The sequence below is a fragment of the Oreochromis niloticus genome, linkage group LG12, assembly GCF_001858045.2.
Source record: "Oreochromis niloticus isolate F11D_XX linkage group LG12, O_niloticus_UMD_NMBU, whole genome shotgun sequence".
Classification (NCBI taxonomy): Eukaryota; Metazoa; Chordata; class Actinopteri; order Cichliformes; family Cichlidae; genus Oreochromis; species Oreochromis niloticus.
The window spans coordinates 15,675,456-15,699,107 of NC_031977.2; the positions used below are offsets into that span (position 1 = coordinate 15,675,456).

General features: G+C 40.4%; 2 protein-coding genes across 6 annotated transcripts; one reads left to right on the plus strand and one right to left on the minus strand.

The window, feature by feature from the left end:
• Positions 1-652: 652 nt before the first annotated feature.
• On the minus strand, positions 653-3,746 carry c20h2orf81 (chromosome 20 C2orf81 homolog). Of its 3 annotated transcripts, none has more exons than XM_013264629.3 (4): positions 3,652-3,746; positions 2,345-2,597; positions 1,980-2,180; positions 653-784 (listed from the first exon to the last, which is right to left on the minus strand). In XM_013264629.3, exons 2-4 carry the CDS (start codon positions 2,582-2,584, stop codon positions 713-715), a joined length of 513 nt encoding a protein of 170 aa, XP_013120083.1. In that variant the 5' UTR covers positions 2,585-2,597; positions 3,652-3,746; the 3' UTR covers positions 653-712. The 3 variants fall into 3 exon arrangements, with proteins under 3 accessions (XP_013120083.1, XP_005473271.1, XP_005473270.1); XM_005473214.4 differs by having other exon boundaries at positions 653-1,870; XM_005473213.4 differs by having other exon boundaries at positions 653-1,873.
• wdr54 (WD repeat domain 54) lies at positions 3,714-23,440 on the plus strand. Of its 3 annotated transcripts, XM_013264628.3 has the most exons (11): positions 3,714-3,757; positions 4,074-4,357; positions 4,867-4,929; positions 5,689-5,755; positions 6,187-6,243; positions 6,360-6,487; positions 6,658-6,758; positions 7,542-7,704; positions 7,907-7,981; positions 8,156-8,305; positions 23,099-23,440. In XM_013264628.3, the coding sequence occupies exons 2-10, from the start codon at positions 4,133-4,135 to the stop codon at positions 8,285-8,287; spliced, it is 1,011 nt and encodes a 336-aa protein (XP_013120082.1). In that variant the 5' UTR covers positions 3,714-3,757; positions 4,074-4,132; the 3' UTR covers positions 8,288-8,305; positions 23,099-23,440. The 3 variants fall into 3 exon arrangements, with proteins under 3 accessions (XP_013120082.1, XP_003456112.1, XP_005473268.1); XM_003456064.5 differs by lacking the exon at positions 23,099-23,440 and having other exon boundaries at positions 8,156-9,558; XM_005473211.3 differs by lacking the exon at positions 23,099-23,440 and having other exon boundaries at positions 3,745-3,843; positions 8,156-9,558.
• Positions 23,441-23,652: the final 212 nt, after the last annotated feature.

Here is a 23,652-nt window from a genome sequence, read left to right on the forward strand (position 1 = left end):
TTACTGCAGCCCCATCAGAAATGGTTTCAATTAGGGATGGCTGTCAAGAAGTCACGCTACTATCCACTACCATCCACCACCATCCACCATACAGTACCATCTGGAAGGCGGATGGTTGGCATCGGCTTCATTTTTCAGCTTGGCAATGATCCTAAACACACTGCCAATGCAGTAAAGGCATACTTCTGCCTCCCCAGAGCCCAGACCTTAACATTATTGAATGTGTCGGATCATCTTGAAAAAACAAAAGGCAGCCAGCATTCAAAGAAGAGCTCTGAATGTCTTGCAATAAGCCTGGTGAAGTATTGCTGAAGACTACTTAAAGAAATTACAAGAGTCTAACATTTGAGAGAGATCAGGTGATATGTAAAGTATATTTTACGAGATACATAAATAATAAGGTCTCAGTGTTTATTTTTGCACACAGTATAAAAAGACTCCAATGCATATAATGTATTACGAATAAAACTTTCAGGTGCAATGTCGTTCCTGGGACAACTCACCTTTATCATGTGTTATTTTATATAGCAACATTTTTTTAGATTATAAATACTGTATTTAATTTCTGTATATTAAATGCAGAGTAGCTCAAATCACATGGTGGGAAACTGGAATGAGTTAAAAAAAAAAAAGACAGACTTGTACAATTATCATAGTTTTTTCAAATTTATTGTGTTAATGTATGGCTCAACCACAGACATTGCTACGTCTTCTAATCAGCTGTCACAGCTCTTGGGCTGAAGCAGTGGGGTGACCCGAGGTGATGGACCTCCTGCAACCTGATCAACAGAAAACAGCAGCACAGGCGCATCTGTCATGGTTTGAGGCAAACCACATGGAGATAGAAGAGTGGACCCAAACGCAGACAATGGAGATGAATGTGGATGGTAACAGAAGACGAGCCTTAATTTAGGGCTGAACAGATGTTAAAAATAAACGGCAAGGACAACTAGAAAAGAACAAACAAAACCTATACTGGCAAAGCTAACCTGAAACATAACTAGAAAACCTGAGACGGAAGCAATGACACACAGGAGAGGACGCAGGAGTAACACAGACGATCCAACAAGGAGCAAAAGAGAACACACAGGGAAACAAGGAAACAAACGGGGGGAGACACAGCTGAACCTAATTAAACATGCCGAGGCAAGGGGAGCCAAACTAGACACACCGACATAGCACACGAGAATATCAGCGTAAAACAGGAAATATGGCACGTACGTACAGTTATAGACTCAGAGACACGAGCTTAACGTTACAACATAACTGACACCTTACAGCGGGAACATAGAGACAGGGAGACTAGACATGAGATGTGGGACTGGGACAGGCACAGAGAAAACATGAGGACAGAGACTGAACACAGAACAGTGACTGTCAAAATAAAACAGGAAGCACAGGACAGGTACAGAGACATGGACTTGATACTGAACAGAGGGAACACGAAGTACAGGGACAAGAGTGACATGAGACACGACTGACTAGGGAACAAGAGAATAAACACGAGGACAGAACAAAACCTACACTAAACATGAGGGGCACAGGAACCAAAACCTAAGAACTCGAAATCACAAACCAAGAACAACTGGAGAGCCAGAAATACAAAACATAAACCAAAACATTGGTCATCATAAACCATGATGTAATCAAAGATCAATAATTATAATACAAAAATCAAAACACCGAGTCTCCGATCCAGGACCGTGATAGCATCGCTCTCTATCGGCTTTAAACTGGTAGACTGGGAAGGCTGGTTAATCTGGACTTGTTTCTTTTTTAACTCGCTTTGAGAAGCTTTTTATTTGGACCTCAGCATTCATTGCTGGCTGACTCGTGCCTCTCTCTGTGCTGGAACCTGGTCAATGTCAGCCTTCTGTTACAAAGGAATAGAGCGATATAGATGTAGTGTAGATGTGAATACAAATAACTTAATGGTGGCATTTGAATAGAAGACAAATGGAAGAGACTGATAAGAGTACCTCCTGTGCAGCAAGATGTTGTTGATGGATAAGAACAGGCACACATCCTTGAGCCCAGGCATCGGAAATTGGTGGCACAGGCTCAGAATCTTCTGTTCTTGATCTTTCGCCTGGTCCTTCTGCCTCATCTAGGCACAAGATTTGGTGCTCTACAATCTGTGTGAGGTACCTCTTGGCCCAAGATGCGGAGAAAGTTGGTAGCTTATTGCCAAAGACAGACAATATCACAGATGTGAAATGCAATATATATTATTTATGGATAAAAGCAAGAGAAAGTATTTGGTTAATGACTGTAGGTATTATAACGGTAATATTGAACTGACTGTAAAAGAAAAAAGCAACAAAAAGCTGATAAGCAGTTTTACCTGGCTCTCAGTATACACATCAAGACATCCTTTCATGACCTTCCTCAGCAGCTCATCTAAGATTTCCCCCACTGCCTCATCTGCATCCTCCTGAAGCAACATATCTGTCCACTGGGTCCGGGTCAAGCGACCTGGGATTATATCTTCCCCTTTCTGCTCTTGTGCTGCAGGTGAGATCACCTGTACAGATGACCTACATCTGCGCTTGTCAGTTTGAAGCTTGGTTGCAGAGCGTGGCATTTTTGCTCAGAGGCTGGTGTGAAATATAAACTACAAAAAGTTAAATCATGGAAAACTAAAAAAAAAAACTGGCATTATCACAAACCAAAATTCTATGTAATGATGAAGATCTTGGTGTGCTCAGTTGGTTAAAGAAATAATCAAGAAACAGTACTGAAGCCTTTTGATTGACCTTTTGACCTTGTGATTTGGTGACAATGTAGACATTTAAAGGTTGCAATAAGGGAAAGTCATACTTTTAGGGTTTTAGGAGGAGCAGAGGAGGTAGTAAATGTATGGGCATTATTTTGTGTTTTTATCCATACAGTACAAAGCATTTTAGATAATGTCATGCCAGATAGCTGTCATTTTTCAAGCTATTTATTTTATTCTTTGGTCAATAAAAAAGTTTATTTTATTTTTATCTATTTTATGGTCGTGTAAAGGTCAGTATGCTGGCAGTTGCAGTCAGGGCATTCAAAAGCTCGGTTAGTGCATCAATCAGCAAGTTTGTGGCTTTAATTCCGTTAGATGATCAAATCGCAAAATAACGGGCCCAAAAGTCACAATTCTACGTTAACAGACACCACTTTACGTGATCCCCACACAGGAGGCAAGAATACAAACAATGACCTGTATATTTAAAAAACAAACAAAACAAAAACATTTTAATATGGTTTTGTCCTGCTGCGAATGTCATTTTTACACAGGCAGCCAACTGGCTACTATTGCTAGTTAAATTCGGTGCGCAGAACAGTTATCTTTTTTATTTTTACTCCTGTTATTATCTTAATAATAATGAGTAGTTTGCACATAGAGTATGCGTTTTTAAGCACTCTACACAGTTTCAAATATTAACCCTAAAATCACTGTTATCAAAACAAATGCTTCGTTATCCGGATACACGTTACAGCCATACACGAAGCACACAAACAGAGGAGATAGGGACATAGACCTTTACTTTAAGGTAGCTAATTACACTGCAAGTAAAAGCGCTACATTTATATATATCGTTATATCCCAACACAATCGGTGTTAGGCTTCTTTTTAATAAACAATGTTCTCATGCCAAAACTTGGAAACTTTACCTTTATCCTCAGATTAGTACTATTCACAGTTGCCCCGCAACCAAGCACGCATAGCTGACGTAGTACGTAGAGTTACGTCGTCTCTATGGCTGCAGAGGACGCATAGGTAATCCTGTTGCTAGCAAAAGCCAGAGAAGCCCGTCGTTTACATTAACTTAATTTGGAATAATCGATTGAGGCAACAGCTATGAGGGAGGGAAAACATTTTTAAAACTTTGTGTTACTTATGTCCAATATATAAGGCTGTCCGGTTGTATTTATTATCGCGCTAAGATACTTAGCTTGCTGCTAATGTTAAGTGGTTAGCGTTGCATTTGCTATGAATTAACGGCAGGCTAGTGGGTAGGGAATGTTTTTGAAGAGATTACTTGTTATTTAATTATGGTATCTTTATTTTCTGTCTTTCTTCTTTTTTTTTTTAGTCCGCCATCAGATTAGATTACACATTGTTCGGTCAATTGTGCCCTACAAAGAAGACCAAATGTATCACAAAGAAAAGAGTATCCAGATAAAAAACAGCGCATCAGCGTTGTACAACAACCTCAGCGTGCTGCGCATCGCACCGAGGCGCCTCACCCACTTCACCGTGGTCCATGCTAACATGGTCAACATGGTCAGCGCGTCCTGGGACGGTCTAAACTACACCCACCGTCAGCTGCAGTCCAAGGAGCCCAATGTTGCTACAAGCACTTCGCTTATCATGCAGGTTAGGTCACGGTGCAACTTCTTTTGCTCCCCATTTTACCTTATTATACTCACTGAGAACAGCTAAAAGATCAGTGATGACTTCAGTAAAACGTACAGTAGTATTCTTTCTAAATGTACACGAAATGAATGCACTTGGTATACGGTGGCGAGTCCAAGGCAAAATAATCTCCCTTCAACAAAATTGCATTTATTTCCAGTATATTATTTGACACAACAAACTTAAAAGTCCTACAAAACGAATGTTAAAGCATTACTTTAGAAATGTTGGAAGCATCCTTAATTTGGTATATATATAACAACTTCTTTTCAGACATCTACTTTTTCCCTCAATGTGTAAAAATGGCTTAACACTTTTCTTCAGTTACATTACATCACATATATTACAATGTGGAATGCATATATAAATAATACAGTACATATATAGTCCTGTGACGTGGAATGCAGAGCTACAAAAATAACACTCAAAAAACAATTAAGCTTAAAAATAATACATTTTTTTTGTAACAGGCTGCATTTTGTGTGCTCCCCTCTCGTGATCTGCTTGTGGTGACGTCTCAAAAGGGCATCCAGGTAGGTGTTGTTATTTTCTCAGTTTTGATGTCAATAGCAGGACTTGTATGAGGATAGTAACACAGTGGTGAGGTGTGCAGCAGGACTGACAGATGGGTTCAAGGTGTGGGTGGGATCGTCACAGAGCCCTTTCTTGTTTGCAATGGTGATGGACAGGTTGACAGAGGAGATGAGGGTGCACGAGTGTGTGAAGGCGTGTGTCAGAGGTGATTTGTAACAGAATAGCAAGGGTTAAAGGGAAACTTTACAAGATGGTACTGAGACCTGCTAAGATGCATGATTTGAAAGACAGGAGGCAGAGCTGGCAGCTATAGAATTGAAGGTGATTGAATTTTTGCTGGGCATGATAAGACGGAACAGTATTAGAAATGAGTACATCAGAGGGACAGCTCAGGTCAAGCAGTTTGGAGATGAAGTTAGAGAGACGAGGCTGATATGGTTTGGACATGTGGAAAAGGATGTTAAACATGGAGCTGCCAGTGAAGAAAGACATGCATGTCCCTACTGATAACCCTCTACATGTAGGGAGAAAGTAAGATGGAGGCAGATGATCTGCTGTGGTGACCACTAACAGAAAGGGAGGCACTGTTATGTCTTTTAATTTTATACTTATAGTGGCTATAATTACACATTATGAGACAGTAGTATTACATTAATTTAAATTTAATCTGTCATAGATTACCACAAGCAATAAATACTGTTTTGTAGCTTTTTACTTATCTTATAATTCGTTTTTACTGTGTGTATGTATTCCTTTAGATGTATGAATCTGATGGCTCCATCATGGTGTACTGGCATGCACTGGATACTCCAGAAACACCTACAGGTAAGTATGCAACATTTAGTTGTAACTATTCTACTACACATGTAGGGACTCACTAATAGAGTGTGAAACCATTGAAATAGTGTGCAGTATGTTGAGATATAATGAGTTACAGTGAATCACTTGTTCCTGAAGATGATTAAGTTCAATTCATCCATCCCCATAATATCAACATCAGTGGGATGTCTTCATTATTTAGTGATTTTTTTTTTTAAGATTTACACCAGTATTATGACATCACTATGGCAATAAAAACATTTTCAGATTTTCTTATGCTTGCTGATAAATACTGTTATTTGTGTTTGATCACTGCAAATTTGTATTCAACTTCATAAATTTCATACTTATCACATATTTGCGTGTGACACAGAAAATTATTAACCCTGAGTTATTTATTAGATTTGGTGCACTCACAGACCTAATTTCTGTCCCAGCACAGGCAGTGTTTGCCCGAGGGATAGCAGCAGTCTACGAGAATTATATATGTGTGGGTAAGTGCTGGGTGGAATTTTTGTCTTTTCAGTTTTTGTGTAGTCCAAAGACCACAGGTCTACAGTCTGCTTGTCCCAATCTCATTCAGTCTACTTGTCCCTTTCTCATTCTATAGGAGTTTCATCTGGTGCAATTTTAGTATTTGATGTCCCCAGTAAAGGAAGTAATATTACCTTGTCTGAAGTCCTGGAGGAGCACAAAGAATCCATCACTGACATGGCCTCAGAGTGTTCTGGCAGCCAGGTAAGGCGCATATGTGTGTTTTGCAGTCTGTTTGTCACAGTCTTTGTTCGTACATGACAGTGTACGCTTTTTGCATGAATCATAGATTAAATGAATAAATACCTTATGTAATAATTTTAACAACTATGATCGTTCTAAGAATTACAATATCCTTTTCTCTGTTCCTTTAGGAGTGCATAGCTAATCTTGTCACTGCAGATGATGGGGGAAACCTATGTGTGTGGAAGTCTGGGGAGGAGTTTCAGCTGCTCAACAAGATCCCTGGTTTTGAGTAAGTTCACAAAGTAATTTTCTACAGTGTTGTGCAAAAGTCTTGAGCCACCCCTTTCTTCATATCTTGCTTCGAAGGACCCATGGGTCTTGAACAGTAGTTCTCTGGGTTTTCTGAAGGTATTTTGTTTGGACACTGGCTGCTTTTCAGTCATTTTCAGTTCAGTCCTTGTACCCGACCATTTTCAGAAGAATATTTTTTGTTTACTAAGCCACTGAACACTGACCTATTAATTATTCAAGCATGAAATTCTACCTAACCATTGTTGTGTTTAATAATAGACAACTGAGCTTAGAAGAATTTTTTAAATGGTATCTTTAGCCTCTACTAGGAGCCTGTTGCAAAAATATGTAGTTCGTTCCCATTTCTTTAGTTGATTCAATGAAAAATGCTAAAGATAACACAGTTTGACAGAAATAAAATTATATTTATCAACAAGATGCTTCTCAAAGAGCTGTTACTGGAAAACCTGGGATATTTTGGCATGGTTTGCAGTGGTTCCTTAAAAACACAGAGGATACAGGACAAGTGGAAGAGAAAATAAGAAGTGGCATAAAAATCAATTTTACAGCAGATTAATGCTATCTTAAAGTCATATCATTAAGAAATAGGGAAAAAAATCCAGCAGAGACTTGACTCAGGACTTGAAAAATGCTGTCTGTTCTGACCGAAGGCATTTTTTACACTGACTTATTTATGTGTTTTATTTCCTGTCATTCTCTAATCTAATCTAAATATGGTTTCTGTTGGTTCCCTGATGGCATTGGTCCTCAATGTTCTCAGTATGAGCTGCTCATCTGTCAAGCTGTGGAAGGGCACAGTGGTGGCAGGTTACGGCACAGGCCAGATTCGACTCTACGAGGCAGTTACAGGAATTTTGCATGCTGAGATCAACGCTCATGCTCGCTGGATATACTCAGTAGACATTGCTCCTTTTTCTGGATTGGTGAGTTGTATCAAACAGGTGTATAATAATGCCTTTTTTAATTTAGCTTTTTCACAGCTGGAAGTAACAGATTCATCTTTGTCAGTTAGACATTAATAAGTGAAAATTTGAAGTATATTTACATTTAAACATATTTTTAGTAGTAATATTAATAGTTTACCTCAAATCACCTGAAGGATGACCATCTCCTTCTCTACGCTAGCTTTTATCTGCTGCTGAGGACTCTCTTGTCAGAGTATGGCACATGACTATCACCCCAGAGACCAACAGTGTGGAGGTAAGTGGTCTCAAGACAGACTACAGAGCACATTTCCTGAATACATTTAAAAAAGAGGGACAGTCCATTGCAGTCTCCCCCAGTCATCCTACACACCAGGATGACTGACACAAGATCACTTATGTCTTACTCTCACACAGAACCTGACTGTGTGTTTTTCTCATTTCCTCTTAGGTTGTGCATTTGCATAACGAGTGTGTGACAGATACACAAATCTGTGGCGCCAAGTTCTGCGATGGCGATGGCTATGCCTTTGCAGTGACAGGCTATGATCTGAGTGAGATTATCCGCTACATCCAGTCATAGGACTCTAACTTCATTGAGGCTAAGTGTATTAATTGTTTTTTTTGGTATATTGAACAGTTTTTTTGGAGGTATTTTGGTATTTGTTTGTGCGTCTGCAGGCCTGTATCCACAAAAAGCTGGTAAACTGTGTAAAATGTAATTTTTTTGTAATTGTTTCAGTAAGTAGTAGTTATTTGAAAAATAGCACAAAGACACAATATCAACTGTTGAAACTTTAAAAAATGATATACATTTTTTAAAAGCATATATGCTGATTTTAAATCTGGTGTAAGCAGAAAATTTCAGAAATGTTGTAACAGGGCAAATAAACGATTGCAAAAGCTTTGTAAAGACGAAAGTCATATTTAAAATAAATCCCAGAAATGCCCGGGACCTTCTCTGAGTTTCAACTAATTTAAGATTAACTGAGGTGAAGCGTAAATCTTTTATTTTGAGTCAAAACACTATATCCGCCTAGCTAAGGAGGAAAAGAACCGTCCTGCCTGTTATCAGCACAGACTTCAAAAATCAGCATCTGTAATAGTGTCAGAGTGCAGTAGTGCACACAGCATTGCTCTTTACATTTTTTTTCTTTGGGCTACATTTTCACTTATTTTCAGTGCGGTCCTTGTTGCTGACAATTTCCAGGGGAATGTTTTTTCTGTTAAGCCGCTTAACACTGACCTGTAAATCATTCAAGCATGAAAAAGCCCTTAACTGGTGTTGTGTCAACAACACAACAAGCTATTTTAAACAGTATTTTTAGCCCTGTAGCATGGTGGAGTGGTGGTTAGCACTGTTGCCTCACAGCAAGGTTGAATTCCGCCATCTGCCTCGGGCCTTTTTGTGTGGAGTTTACTCTCTCTGTGTCAGTGTGGGTTCTCTGCAGGTGCTGTGGCTTCCTTCCACAATCCAAAGACATGCATCCAAATATTGACTTTCAAGCTCTTCAGAACTGTACAGACTTTGTGTTTGTCTTACATACTGTATTCGTACTTATATTTGTAGATGTTTCAGTGTATCACTCAACCTATTTCCTATTTTCTCAACATAATATAAATAAATAATCAATAGTTAATTACTTACAATGCAGTAAGGTAAGTGCTGAATTGTTGAACAGTTCCCCTGTTACACAAGAGAAGGAAAATAATTTGATTGAATGCTGTGAAAAAAAAGGGATTCGTAACAGTGGTAAACTCCTCTCCCAGTGTTTTATAATTAGCTTTGGGTTTTTGTTTTTCAATTCAGTGTTTGGTTTAAATCATTAGTAAATAATACAATTCAGGTTTTAAGTATTTAACAAATATTTATAACTTTTAGAAAGGTTTGGTACAATGGTTTTAAAATAGTTGTACAGGAAACTATTGTGAATGTGTTTGAAGAAGAAATTTACGTGACTGTATCTTTAAAACATTATTCTTTTCAGGCATAATGTGTAAAATAACTACGCCAGTAAATACTTTGTAAAGAAAGTTGTGCTTGACTTTTTATTTTGTAATTCCAAAATGCAACAGGAGATGGGGCTGTGGGCTAATATTTTTAGGAAGAGGCTGCAGGGCATAGTTAATTAGAGAGCAGTATGGAGTTGGGTTGGGTTTTATTTTAGTTTCTTCAGGGTTATTGACAGTCAGTCCCTTACAAAAAGGCCAAATTATGATTGGATACTGTGTGCAGACTGCTGGACGCAGGCATTTTATATTACTAAGTATACATGCACATATTACAGATGGAGGTCAGCCTTTTTATTAAAGTGGCTAATTGCTGAGATGGGTTCATATGGAGCTTATCTTTATCCCATGTCTAGTCTAACATCTGTCAGATTTCAGAATGTTAGTTGATCAAAGTTTTTTTTTTTACAGTCTGTTTTGCTAACAGTTTAGAGGACGTATACAATGGATTTTTTACCTTTTTTATTATTATTATTTTTCCTCCACCATTGCGGGACCTGAAGCTGAAGCTGTAGTAGTTTTCAGTCTAGCTGTTTGCTTGTCAGTTGGCAATATTGTGAAAAAAGCACCAGGGCTAATTTCATGGAACCTGGAAAGCTGCAAGTTACCTGGTTAAAATTAGCAAAATCTTACCAGTTGTCCTTGTTAGAGGAGTTAACACACGTTTATATAGGATAAAAGAATCTCTCAGTTTAGTTACGGTTTCATAAAAAAATGCATGAACTTTAATGAAAGCACATACACTCTGTTCTTTATTTTACCCAATGCTGCAGATTTACTCTGCAAATAATGCAAGAAAACCATTACAAAGTACAACAGAGATAAGTTTTCTAGGATTTTCTTTTTTATTGAAATGACCTTAACCGAAAACAAAACTTGCCATTGTCTTGTCCTATACTATTCGTCTTTATGACAGGTCATATGAGCCTCTGTTTTTTCTTTTATTAAGGTTATGTCGGGCAAACAGGTATCATAATTCCACCTTATCATGACAAGATAAGAAGAATCAGGTCAGCGAGGAATCGTGTGCTGTTTGTCAGGCTAGAGCTAAGCATGTATTAAATCCCAGGCTTCTAGGGTGGTGGAGTCTGCTTCTACATTAATGAAGGTTGGTTTACTGATGTCACAGTGTTACAGAAACACTGCAGCCCACACTTGGAAAGTTTTTTCATCAATTGTAAACCGTTTTATTCACCGCGGAAGTTTTCTTCCTTCATGCTGGTCGGAGTTTACATCCCTCCTCAGGCCAACGCGAACAACGCACTGTGCGAGCTGGCTGACCAGATCACCACCCTGGAAAGGAAATTCCCGGATTCCTTTACAATTATCCTTGGGGATTTTAACAGAGCAAACCTCAACCACGAACTCCCTAAATACAGACAGCACATAGACTGCCCCACCAGGGACAACATCATACTGGATCACTGTTACACCACTGTAAAAGATGCCAATCGCTCTGTGCCCCGGGCAGCTTTGGGACATTCTGATCACTGCATGGTCCATCTTATTCCAGTTTATAGGCAAAAACTCAAACGTGCCAAGCCTGTAGTCAAAACTGTGAAGAAGTGGACTAACGCAGCAAAGCAGGAACTGCAGGACTGTTTTGACTGCACTGATTGGACTGTTTTTGAAGCTGCATCTGATAACCTGGATGAGCTCACGGACACTGTGACATCATACATCAGTTTTTGTGAAGACGTGTGTGTGCCAACAAAGACCTTTTGCACATACAACAACAATAAACCATGGTTCACTCCTAAACTCCAACATCTTCGTAAGGCCAAGGAGGACGCCTACAGAAGTGGTGACAGGGCCCTGTACAAGCAGGCCAGGAACACACTGACCAAAGAGATCAAAGCAGCTAAAAGGATCTACTCCCAGAAGCTGGAAGAACGGCTCTCAGCCAACGACCCTGCGTCAGTGTGGAGGGGCCTGCAGGAAATCACCAGCTACAGACGCCCCCCACCCACTGTTGAAGCAAACAAGGACCTGGCCAACGAGCTAAATACATTCTATTGCAGGTTTGAGACGGACAGGCTCCCACGCCTCACCCTCCCCTCCCCAGAGACACTTCTTCAGACAATGACCCCCAACACACCTTCCACTTCTCCCCCCTTCACCCTCCCCCTCCCCAATCCAGTCTCAACGACCACCCCCACCCTCCCCAATCCAGACCCAACGACCACCACCACCCTCCCCATTTCAGACTCAACGACGACCATCACCCTCTCCAATCCAGACTCAACGACCTCCATCACACCTCTCACCCCCCTTCCCTCCTACCTGAAACTCAGAATACACACTGAGGATGTGAGCCGACTATTTCAGAAACAGAAGCCCAGGAAAGCCCCCGGACCAGACGGTGTCTCACCCTCCTGCCTCAAGACCTGTGCTGAACAGCTGGCTCCCATCTTTACTCACATCTTCAACAGATCCCTGGAACTGTGTGAAGTTCCCTCCTGCTTCAAACGCTCCACCATCATCCCTGTTCCCAAGAAACCCACCATCACAGGACTGAATGACTACAGACCTGTTGCCTTGACGTCTGTGGTCATGAAATCCTTCGAACGACTGGTGTTAGCCCATCTGAAGGACATTACAGGCCACCAGCTGGACCCTCTGCAGTTTGCCTACCGGGCAAACAGGTCGGTGGATGATGCAGTGAATATGGGGCTGCATTACATCCTGCAACACCTCGACCGCCCGGGAACCTATGCCAGGATCCTGTTTGTGGACTTTAGTTCAGCTTTTAACACCATCGTGCCTGAACTTCTCTCTTCCAAACTCTCCCAGCTCAGCGTGTCTCCAGCTACCTGTCAGTGGATCACCAGCTTCCTGACAGACAGAAAGCAACAAGTGAGGCTGGGGGAGATCACCTCTGAAACTCGGTCCCTCAGTATTGGTGCCCCTCAAGGATGTGTCCTCTCACCACTACTGTTCTCCCTCTACACTAATGACTGCACCTCCAAGAACTCAGCTGTAAAACTCCTAAAGTTTGCAGATGACACCACCGTCATTGGCCTCATTCAGGATGGTGATGAGTCTGCATACCGGCAGGAAGTTGAGCGGCTGGTACTCTGGTGCAGTCAGCACAATCTGGAGCTGAACACTCTTAAAACTGTAGAGATGACAGTGGACTTCAGGAGACATCCCTCAACTCTGCCCCCCCTCACCATATCAGCCAGCCCTGTGTCGACTGTGGAGATCTTCAAGTTCCTGGGTACCACCATCTCCCAGGATCTGAAGTGGGAGACCAACATCAACTCCATCCTCAAAAAGACCCAGCAGAGGATGTACTTCCTGAGACAACTGGGGAAGTACAGTCTTCCACAGGAGCTGCTGATCCAGTTCTACACTGCAGTCATTGAGTCTGTCCTGTGCTCCTCCATCACAGTCTGGTATGGTGCAGCCACTAAACAGGACAGGTGCAGACTGCAGCGGACTGTACGGGCAGCAGAAAGGATCATCGGCGCCCCCCTGCCCTCCATCCAGGATCTGTACCTCTCAAGAACCAGGAAACGGGCAGGGAAAATCATCACAGACCCCTCACACCCTGGACACAGACTTTTTGATCTGCTGCCCTCTGGCAGACGGTACAGAAGCCTGCAGACCAGGACCACCCGACACAGGAACAGTTTCTTTCCCCTCGCCATCTCCCTTCTAAACAGTTGAACTGTCACACTGCTCCCACTGCCAGACTGCAACTGCACCTTATGTACATTCTGTAGTATTCATTCCACCTCATTTCATTTCTGTATTTTATGTATATACGTTTAGATTAGTTATTTATAGTTGGTTTACACAGCTTTGTGTATGTATGTGTATGCATGTGTAATATATATATAGATACGTGTGTGTGTGTGTGTGTGTGTGTGTGTGTGTGTGTGTGTGTGTGTGTGTGTGTGATTTACATTGCTGTACTCGAGAGCCACCATCTACCGGAACCAAATTCCTTGTATTTGTCTGCACATATACTTGGCCAATAAACACGATTCTGATTCTGATTCTGATTCTGATTCTAATCTTTTCTGGTTTGCAGTCAACACCAGTCACATAACATCAGCTGACAAGACTGTTTTGAACTCACACACATGGCAACTTATGTAACTTAAATTTGGTTGGTGCCAACTTACAGCCATGTCAGTGATCTGGTCGCATCAAAATATGAATCATAAATGTGTGCGACAGTGTCATGAACATGCAGTCTTTATGGGATCAATAACTTCGGGTGTGTAATATTGTGTCATGCTCCCCAGCTGCCTGGAGTGAAGTGGATAACTAAACTGGCAGGAGAGGGATGGTGATGGACTAAACTGTCAATATGAGGTCCCAAATGACATAGATACTGAGATTACATAACTAACTGGAACAGTACACAGAGAGAGACGCCAAGGTTGGTCAGAAGTGACACATGAAAGAAGCAAACAAAAAGGAGAACTGAAGGCCTGTAGGTAGAAAATGAGAATAAGACGTGAAACACGTGAAGACAAACAGCTGCAGTGATATATTCCTTGTTAACTGAGCCAATACTGCTGCTCGGTTCTCCAGCCCTGTACACAGCCGCAGGGCCACTCATGCTGTGTACTGCCACAATACTTGTCAATAGTTGGCTTTTAGGTGTAACACACAGCTGAGCACACAATGTTGGGGAGATAAGACCTCAGCATGAACTATTCTATGATATAAATGTGGATGTATGTTAGTGCATGTGTGTCAAGTAATAACAGTATTGAAGCAATGTTCTCCTACTCATATTCCCTGGTAGACTGTCTGAAATCTTTTATTAATGAGAGTGACAAGACAAAAATAGATTCACCCAGACCTTCAATGAAAGGCCCTGATGTGTCACTTCAATAAAGTCACAGAGGAAATGCTGACGACAATATGAGTATGACTTTTCCCCTCTGAAAAGTAATTGTGGAACAATCACAGCACTGGCCTTTTGTTTCGTTATCTCAGCGTTTAAGCTACGTTTGAGTCTCACATTCCTCTTTCTGTAGCTGAAAAAACGAATAACCAACAAAACAAGTTCGTTCGGTGCTCTGCCCAAACTGTTGACGGTTTCAACCAAACCCAAATGGTATAAAAACCATGCCGCAATACAAGTTCATCCATCAAGGCCGGTTGAGGCGTTACGGATTAGCAGGTGTGGAATCTGTTTGCTTTTTCTTCTTTATTATTGTTGTGGAGAAAAGCTATTTATTCCTTACCAATCCAACCTTGTGGCAGCTGCCTAGGACTGTGTCCCTAAGCCTGCTGGGATAGAGGCTCACCAGGGGGGATGAAGAGCCTAAAGCCCCTCCAGCTTGCTGCCACAGACAGACCAGCTCTCTGACGAAGCAATCAGAAAACCAGCTCCCACAGACAGGCTGCATAAATAGATCTTCCATTTTAAACACACTGAAATAGGAAGGAGGGGCACACCACAAACTGACGGAGCTGTAAAAAAACCCCTGCCAGTGCTGACTGACAGACGTGCAGATAGAGTGTGGCCTTAAGACAGACAAAGCAGAACTAGGTCAAAATATACTTGTAAGTGATTAACAAATAGAATGTGTTGGTTTTTGTACAGTTTTTATATTGTCCATAGATGTCTTGAGGATGCTTAGGTTCTTATCCAAGGAATTGGATCAGTTTTCAAAGCCATAGTAATAAAGCCCTATGTTCAGCTAGAAAAAGACCAAGGAGACACATACCAGATGACCCCTATAAAGCCTTGATCTTAACATTTAGCCAGTTTGGGCAGTAACACTGAGACAAGCCTAAATCCACAAAAGAATTCATCCAAAATGGTGTATTGGGATAGTGATAGTGGTATGGTGGACCTATAGACTTAGATATGAGTGAATATTGTCTGTAAATCATTGTTACACTGATAATGTAGTTTATATGCTTTTTTATTCTGTATGAGATATTTTTCCATTTAAACATTTGTGGCAGGGCATGGCCTGCGGTGCCGTGCTGGGAAGGCGGTCGCACCTGCACAGCATCCGCATGCCATGCGGTCTTAAGTATTGCACTGGGTGCTGTGACTGGGGGTTGTTGTTGATATGTGTGGCTGGCAGCGGCAGAGCTGCAGCCCGTTGTGAGTGTACACCAACCGTGTGTGTAAATAAAGGATGCAAAACATGTTCATGCCGTCGGGTCTGCTGTGGTTATTCACAACATTCAAAAATGGATTGAAGCCAATTGGGAGGAGTATAAACTAGTTACGAACACACATCATCACCTTTCAAATTGATATGGAAAGCTGTCAGCAAACAGCTCCTTATTACCAGCAATTATGGGGCAACATTAATAATAATTTAGAGTCTTGTTTCCATCTTTCTTTTTCCATGCAAATCAACAGTACAAGACATTGCTAGCTGCAACATCAGTTTGTTCTTTTTGCTTAAACAAACTGTCTGCAGTCACTAAAAACACAACTCTGGTCATAATGAGCCGTAAAAGTGAAGATGCTATTCAGGTGTAAATAGTATGTAGCTTTTTGACTTGGAGCCATTCATTTCCACTCTCAGACTCACAAACATAATTCATGCAGGTGTATGTACTGATAAATGTATTAAGCATCATCTAAAACAGTCAAACCTCTCCAGAACTCCAAAGTGTTAAAAAATTACTTACACTCTGACCTATGAATGCTGAAATAAGATTTATTGCAGTCATCTTGTCATTTGGAGCAATTATGGTTGTTTATATTAGGTCATTTATTTCAAATGGACTTTACGTGCTTGATGTGATCGAATGGTTTGCCTAAACATAAATACTTCAAGTACTTCAAAACAGGTGAAACAGACTGAGTAGGAGAAAGGTAGTAGAAAGTAGGGTGTGTAAACTGTAGTAGATGATTATGATAATTGGAATGCAGTCTGACTGGAGACTCCATCCAGTCTGCAAACAAAAATATACCACTGACACAAATGGGTGGATAAAAATTGCAGTAGGATAGATCTGTTCTATTGCTACAAACTAGATTATAGATAAGCCGGGATAACCCATTCACCTCTGTAGCCACAGCTTCTGTGCATCACCAGACTGAGACATCGAAAACTACACCCACACATGTCCAAACCAAGACAAGCCACCTTTCCTGTCTGTGTGGGCCTCTAATTTGGGGAAAATGACTAAACATCCAGTAAAAACTGACTCACTATATCCCAAATGTTCTCTAAAAATCATGAGAAGTTGAGGTTCCATGCATAAAATAAGGACACGGGTACATTAAACTTTGTCATTTTACTCTGTCATTACTTTTGATTTTAGGTTTCCAAACAGTTTTGGTATGTTAATAATATTCTTTGATCCAGTTTCTCTGAACCTACCACACACATACATGGTCAAATCCAAGTAAAACAATTCTCTTATGTTCCTATCTTTTATAATTTACTGCTTGTTGCCCTGTAAATTAAAAGTCATAGAACATTTTAACAAGCGTAGCTCTGTAAAGAAACTTCTTTTGCCACTCACAAGTGACTATGTCCCCGACTGTTTGGTTAACCATTAAACACTAAAATAGACTTTTAAATCTTATGTATGACACAACTGGCCCTGCCTTTCCACAACTTGCAAACTTGCCCGAATGATCTTCCCTCATCTCACTATTTAGCTTATTGAAAAATAGAAATTGAACACATAGTCATGCAAACACTAACCATTTAAGTATAGTCTATTATATAATCACGATTAGTAGGACTGTCCTGACCTCAACACGCAGACACTTTCTCTTTCAAACACGCACACACAAACACACCACTTGCATATCCCCAGTAACGTCAGTTAGATTGCATGGGTAGGCAATGGGACTTAAAAGCATTAGATTAAAGTAAAATAAACATGATCAGACCCTGCCATCTGCACTGGGATGGCATGGTTGCCTAGCAGTGGGCATTGTTTGGCTTGTCTGACGCTGATGTGCTGACGCTGGCGTGTGAGTGCGCGTGTTTATGTGTATGTGTCCATATGTGCAGATAGCACCTTTCAAATGATGATGGATTCCTTTTCCAAACAGTCTCTCAAATAAAGTTAGTCTTGGCTCAGATTTGGCATGCGACCGTTGAGCATACTTTTAATGTGCCTCATACAAGGTTTCGTTATGGCAAATAGTTTGTTGTAAGAATAGCATCAGTGACAGCTGAATTTTTTTTTTCATTTTCTTATCTCTTTTCAATCACACACTTCAAAACAGATTTTATCATAAAGATAAATCATTTGATTGTGAGGTTAAGCTACAATGGTACTGTGATATGCCACACCTTCAAAGCTGGTGAGTTTTAGACCTTTGCTTTATGAAATAAATCAAAATTTGGTCATTTGTAATTCCTAAACACCTCTCACCCTCCTCTCATTACCAGCGTGTGGGTGAGAGAGTTATTGAGTCTCAAAATAGAGTCGCAGCAATAATAACAGCGATATCCTGGCAACCCTTATCATTGTGCTCTGTCAGTGAGGCTGCTAATAGGGTTAATATGAGAGAGATGAATGGACATCTTCAGGGCACAAACTAAATTCAAAACACATACACATTTCCATCAGCTGTCATCATATGTTTGTTCATTATCTCTCTGGATGTATTAGAGCCATGTGTATATTTTATTTGCATTGCTCGTGTTGCAGGGACGCAAATTTGCTTACACAGTCACATTTTTGGGACCCACCTCTTTTATGTAAAACAAAACACAAGTTGGGTTTAGGTTAGGTTTAAGATGAAGGAAGCAATGGTTATACATAAGGAAATGAAAATAGATTGGTATCATGTCATCTGAAGTGGTGGAAAGATGAAACTGTTGGGTGGTGTGTGGGTACTTGGAAGCTAAGGAGGAAGCCCAAAAGTGAAAATGCATCATTCAGTGGTTATGTAGTATGCTAACTGAAAACCTAATAATAAACCAAATCAAAGTAGTTCACCAAAGGGTTCAAAAAGGAGCATTATAGCAGGCCCTTCCTCTCAGCAGCTGTTAGACTTTATAACCATGTGTAAATAATTCATGTGTAAACTAAAAAGATTTAAGTGGTAAAATTCAGATGTTGCTCTTGTGTATGCAAGTGCCAATCAGGCTCTCCTGTTTCGCAGCCCAAACCAGTCAAGGATCATCTGTTTCACTCTTGTGTGAATTTTCTGTGTGAAATGAGTGTCAAATATATTTGGGCAATTCTTTCCTGACAAGTTAAACAAAGCTCAGTCTATCAAAACAGGGTGAGGACATTTAGCGAAACCAATATTGCAACTTTCAAAAGTTCTTTAGACACTGTATCAGCTTCTTCCCCATGGTGAGCTACTTTCTACATCAGGGTTATAGTAAAGTTTCCAGCAATTTGCTGCCATTGGGGTCATATTTTACTGTTGGATACTGTTGGACTATCTAGACCTTTTTCTTTCTTTCTGTCTTGGGGTGTATTGGCTATATGACATACTGACTATATTTACCAAACATATTCCCTTCCTGTTCTCTATGTCAACATAAATGCTGCTGAGCAACAGGTGCATACACATTAAAATCTTACTAGATACAATACAGTACATATCCACATCTTCAATAATTTAAATTCCAACTGTCTGGTTTTATCATGTAACGTGATGTCAGCCTTCATTTTGGTAAACTCATTAGAAACTTGAGCCTCTGTGACTCTAATGTAAAAGACTACTCACTTAAGTGAGTCCCACAATATCATATATCAATCTGCTCACAGTATGTGGGAGAGACCAAGTCTGAGAAACAGACAAATCTTTGGTTTAGAGAGAAATGCTGAGTTCTTGTGCTCTTCTTTACCTGCAGCAATGCCTAAGAAAAAGAAGAAGAAATATCATGACAAAAAAACAGCTGTCATTGTTTATATATGAACTGACCCAAAGTCTGAAAGCTGCCACCGGTTTCATAGATATTCTCTGGAGACTTTAAAAAAGCACTTACAGCAGAGGATATAACTTCTCAGTAACTCGTGTCTTCAGTAATAACCCAGTACCTGTCCCTACTACCAAGCCAGCTTTTTGCCTTCAGGCCAGTACACAGTAAATGATATGTGATTAAACACAAAGTGGCAAATGAAGCGGAAGTACAAACACTGCAATCTGCTCATTTCTCCTGAGAAAACAGTTGTCCCTCAGTGAAAAATGCAGTGACCCACACACCCTTCCATTAAGGTGGTCACCTTCACAGCGCATGCTAAAGAGGAAACAACAGAGAGGACTGTCATGACACCATACTTTCCTGTAATCATACTTTTAATTTAGAGCCATAAGGATAAAACTCACCAAGGTTTTAAAACTTGGTGACTATAAAGCCCTCTGGTAGATTCTCAAACCTCCAGTTCCCTGTTGAGCGTCATAAGTAAACAAATAAATGGAGAGGGAATTAAAGGTTTTTTGTTTTTTTGTTTTTTTTTAAGAAAGAGGTGATAAAACAAAGACAGGAAGAGAAAGAGAAAGAATAAGAGATTGCAGTTTGTCTGTAAAATGCAGCCAATGAATGTCAGGGCAGGGGTAGCTGTGCTCATCCCTGTTTCCATGGTGACCTGAATGTGCTGTCGGTGCAGTGACGCCAGTCTGGAGCATTGCGTTGCATGAGCCACACGTGCCAATGCCCAGCTGACAGCAGCGAGCATACGCCTGTATCTATTCATAGCACCTAAGGGATGCTCTGAAGGGACACAGGGAGCCTGGAGTTCTGGCCAAAGAGGCCAGGTGTCCAAACCTGGATGAATACGGACCCAGACCAAATGCTACCCTTCATCCTTGATGGAGGTGGAGGGATGCTTGGAGAGAATGTGGGAAGAATGCACAGCAGGAGTTATGTCATTGCCTCTTTGATCTTTGTCCTCACTAGCAAAGTGACCTCTGGCCCTTTGGCCATCATAAAGAATTACACAAATCCCAGCTTTTTATTGAGGTTGACATAGGCACAGCATGCATATGCGCATGTCCAAACACAAAATCAAAAAGAGGAAAAGCAAAATATTTACAAACTCGATGGGGTTTGAACCTTATTCAATGTTCAAAGTCACCTTTATTTTCTTTTAAACTGTCTGTTCACATACTGGTCATATACAATCATACTGTGATTACCCACCATATAACAATATGGTGAAACCAAACAAACACACAAACAAACAAACAAACCCTCATCCCCGAAAAATGCGCAACAAGTCCAGTTGTGGATTTCCCTCACTGCCAAATATTCCACAGTCAACTGTTAGGGGTATTATAACAAAGTGGAAGTGATTGGGAACAAAAGTAACTCAGCCATTGGATGCTGCAGTGCATAGTGCACAGAGTTCGCCAACTTTCTCAGTTGCTACAGACGTCCAAACTTCATGTGGCCAAAAGGTTGAATTATATATTTTTTGTAAAAATAGAAAAATATCGAAAATATTGCATATATGCAACTCTGCACCCTCTCCACTGATGTTAAAGCAGACCACTGCTGTCCATGTAAAATATTTGAGAAGCCTTCTACTGAGAAGATATTAAAAATAATCCTATAATCATTTAGAATTTAAGCAGTAAGTCTCCTCTGAAATCCCCTGGATTTAAATATTTTACAAGTAGAAAACAATAATTGCGGCACATAGTCAAACAGTTGTAATTTGCCATCACAACACGTGGTCTAGAATGTGGTATCTTCAGCAAGAGTGCTTGAAACACCAAGTCAGTGCCTCTTTTGTGAGCGATTGTTCAAGCTCAATTGGTATTTCTCTAACACCGCTTTGTCGAGAGATCAAGCAGAAAAAAGCAGAGGCTCTGTGGGAACGAGAAGCCCATTGTGGTCCGTCAGCCTAAAGTTAGCTTTAGGTGTGATGTCTGGTGTCAAAGGCCATTGTGGTTCCTGACATACTACAGTGAAGGCACAGAGCTGCTGAGTGCAAATGATCTGCGTAGGACTTTTTTGTGAGTGTGTAGCTAGTTGTGTATTGGATTGTTTATGCATGTTTTTATGTATTGGAGGTACAACACATAGGCAAAATGTTTTTGTTTGTTGTATATAGCTGACATCGGACTTTCAGACCTCTGGGATCAGCAGTTTCCCCCCTTTAGGAAAGAGACAGAGTGAGAGATGAACCATGCGTATCCCCTATTATGCCCCTATTGTGCCCATGTGGCTGCATAAATAGTGCTATTGCAGAGGCCTCTGGCAATTCAAAAGTGCTGTACAAGACACTTTGAGATAAAGGTTTGGTAGACCCGTCTGCACCATTAGGAAGAGAGGAGAAATTTTGCCAAATCAAAGCAGAGAAGTTGACAGATTCAATACGCATTCATTCAGTACACTTACAGACCTTCAGTGTGGCATGTATTTGTATCTATGGCCATCTTTATTTCCATCTTCAGTCTAGTAGAAAAAGAAAGTGCACCCACTTTCAACCATAAGGGTTTTTGTATCAGGGCATTAACATAAAACTATCTGGACTTTACCAGGTTTTAAAGGTAGGTAAACACAACTGCACACGACAAATTACACTGTGTCTTTATTTATTTAATAAAAACGAAGCCAAAAACTAAATATACAGTACTGCTTAAGAGTGTACACCAATCAGCCATAACATTATGACCACTGATAGATGAGGTGAATAACATTATCTCATTGTACCTCTCTCCTGACCTCCTCTGTACATATTAACAATGATTTTAAACCAGATATTTCAAATTTGGATTCATCTCTTCATAAAACCTGTTGCCATTGATTTTCAGTCCAGTTCTTGTGTAATTGGGCCTATTCCCCTTTTCCCTTTCTTAAGTATGGCTTCTTGGTAGCAAACCTTCCACTGACACTATTTCTGGTGAGGTTTCAGTGAACGCTAGATGGGTCAACTGAAGTGTGTCATGTCTTTGCTGGATTTTTTCCCTGTTTCTTAAGGACATGACTTTCCAACACCGTTCATTTGCTGTAGTTGCTCAAGCCTGTCACTCTTTATGTTGTTCTTCACCAGTCCAGCTTCTGCAAATTTCCCACCATGCCAAAATGTGTCTAGTCTTTGACTAATAGCTCTTTGGGAATCACCTTGTTGGTAAAAAATATTATTTTCTGCCTTTAAAACTGTGTAACATTGGCAAACTATTGAAATGGGTACAAAGTCTGCGTTTTTGTGAAGGGCTGCTAGTAACAAAGAGCTAAAGATACAATTTAAAATAGATTCCCTGTTAAGTTGTCTGTTATGAGTAGACACAACACTGATTCATCCCTTGGGTTAGATGTCTTTTTCTGCTTGAATGATTCATAGGTCAAACATTTCTTTGAAAATGGTCAGCTACAGGGGCTAAAGTGAAAATAAGTGACTGTGTGTATGCGTATTATAGTTCAGAGAAGTTGTAGCGTGTGTGTTTACAGATGTGTGTTGTATGTGTGTGTGCGTGTTGCGTGTGTTATAATTCACAGTAGTGGTTCTTCCCCAGAGTTCTAAGAGTACGGCTACAGCATGATGTGACAACACCCATCTGCACATATGTGAGCATCTGCTGGCCATAGCTTGAGGACGGTTGCTTAGGACTTGCATGCATGCTGAGGTAGGAGCAAGCCTGGGCAAGTTCCTTTCCCTTCACAAGACAATAGCAGCTCAGATGCCTGGCTGAGCAGGAGTTTTAGGGAATCTCTGAGAGACAGGGGCCTCTCACACTCCCTTCGTTGACATTTATGCTTTTGCCAAGAAGAGAATATACAGAGAAAAGACCTCTTTATAGAAATGCTGATGAAAAGTGGTGGTGGAATACTTCTCTGACAGCTCAAATAAACATGTTTATGGTGAAGAATAAAATAAAGTGATCATTTTTTCCTATTGTGTCATATTGTACATTACCTTCCACACAAAAGTATCTTTTTATAAACACGTGTAATATTTTCTAATTTGATTTGATTTGATTTGATGAAAGTGCAAGTAAGAGTTATAAGCTAGAATTGATAGTATTTTATTTTATTTTATTTTATTTTATTTTATTTTATTTTATTTTAC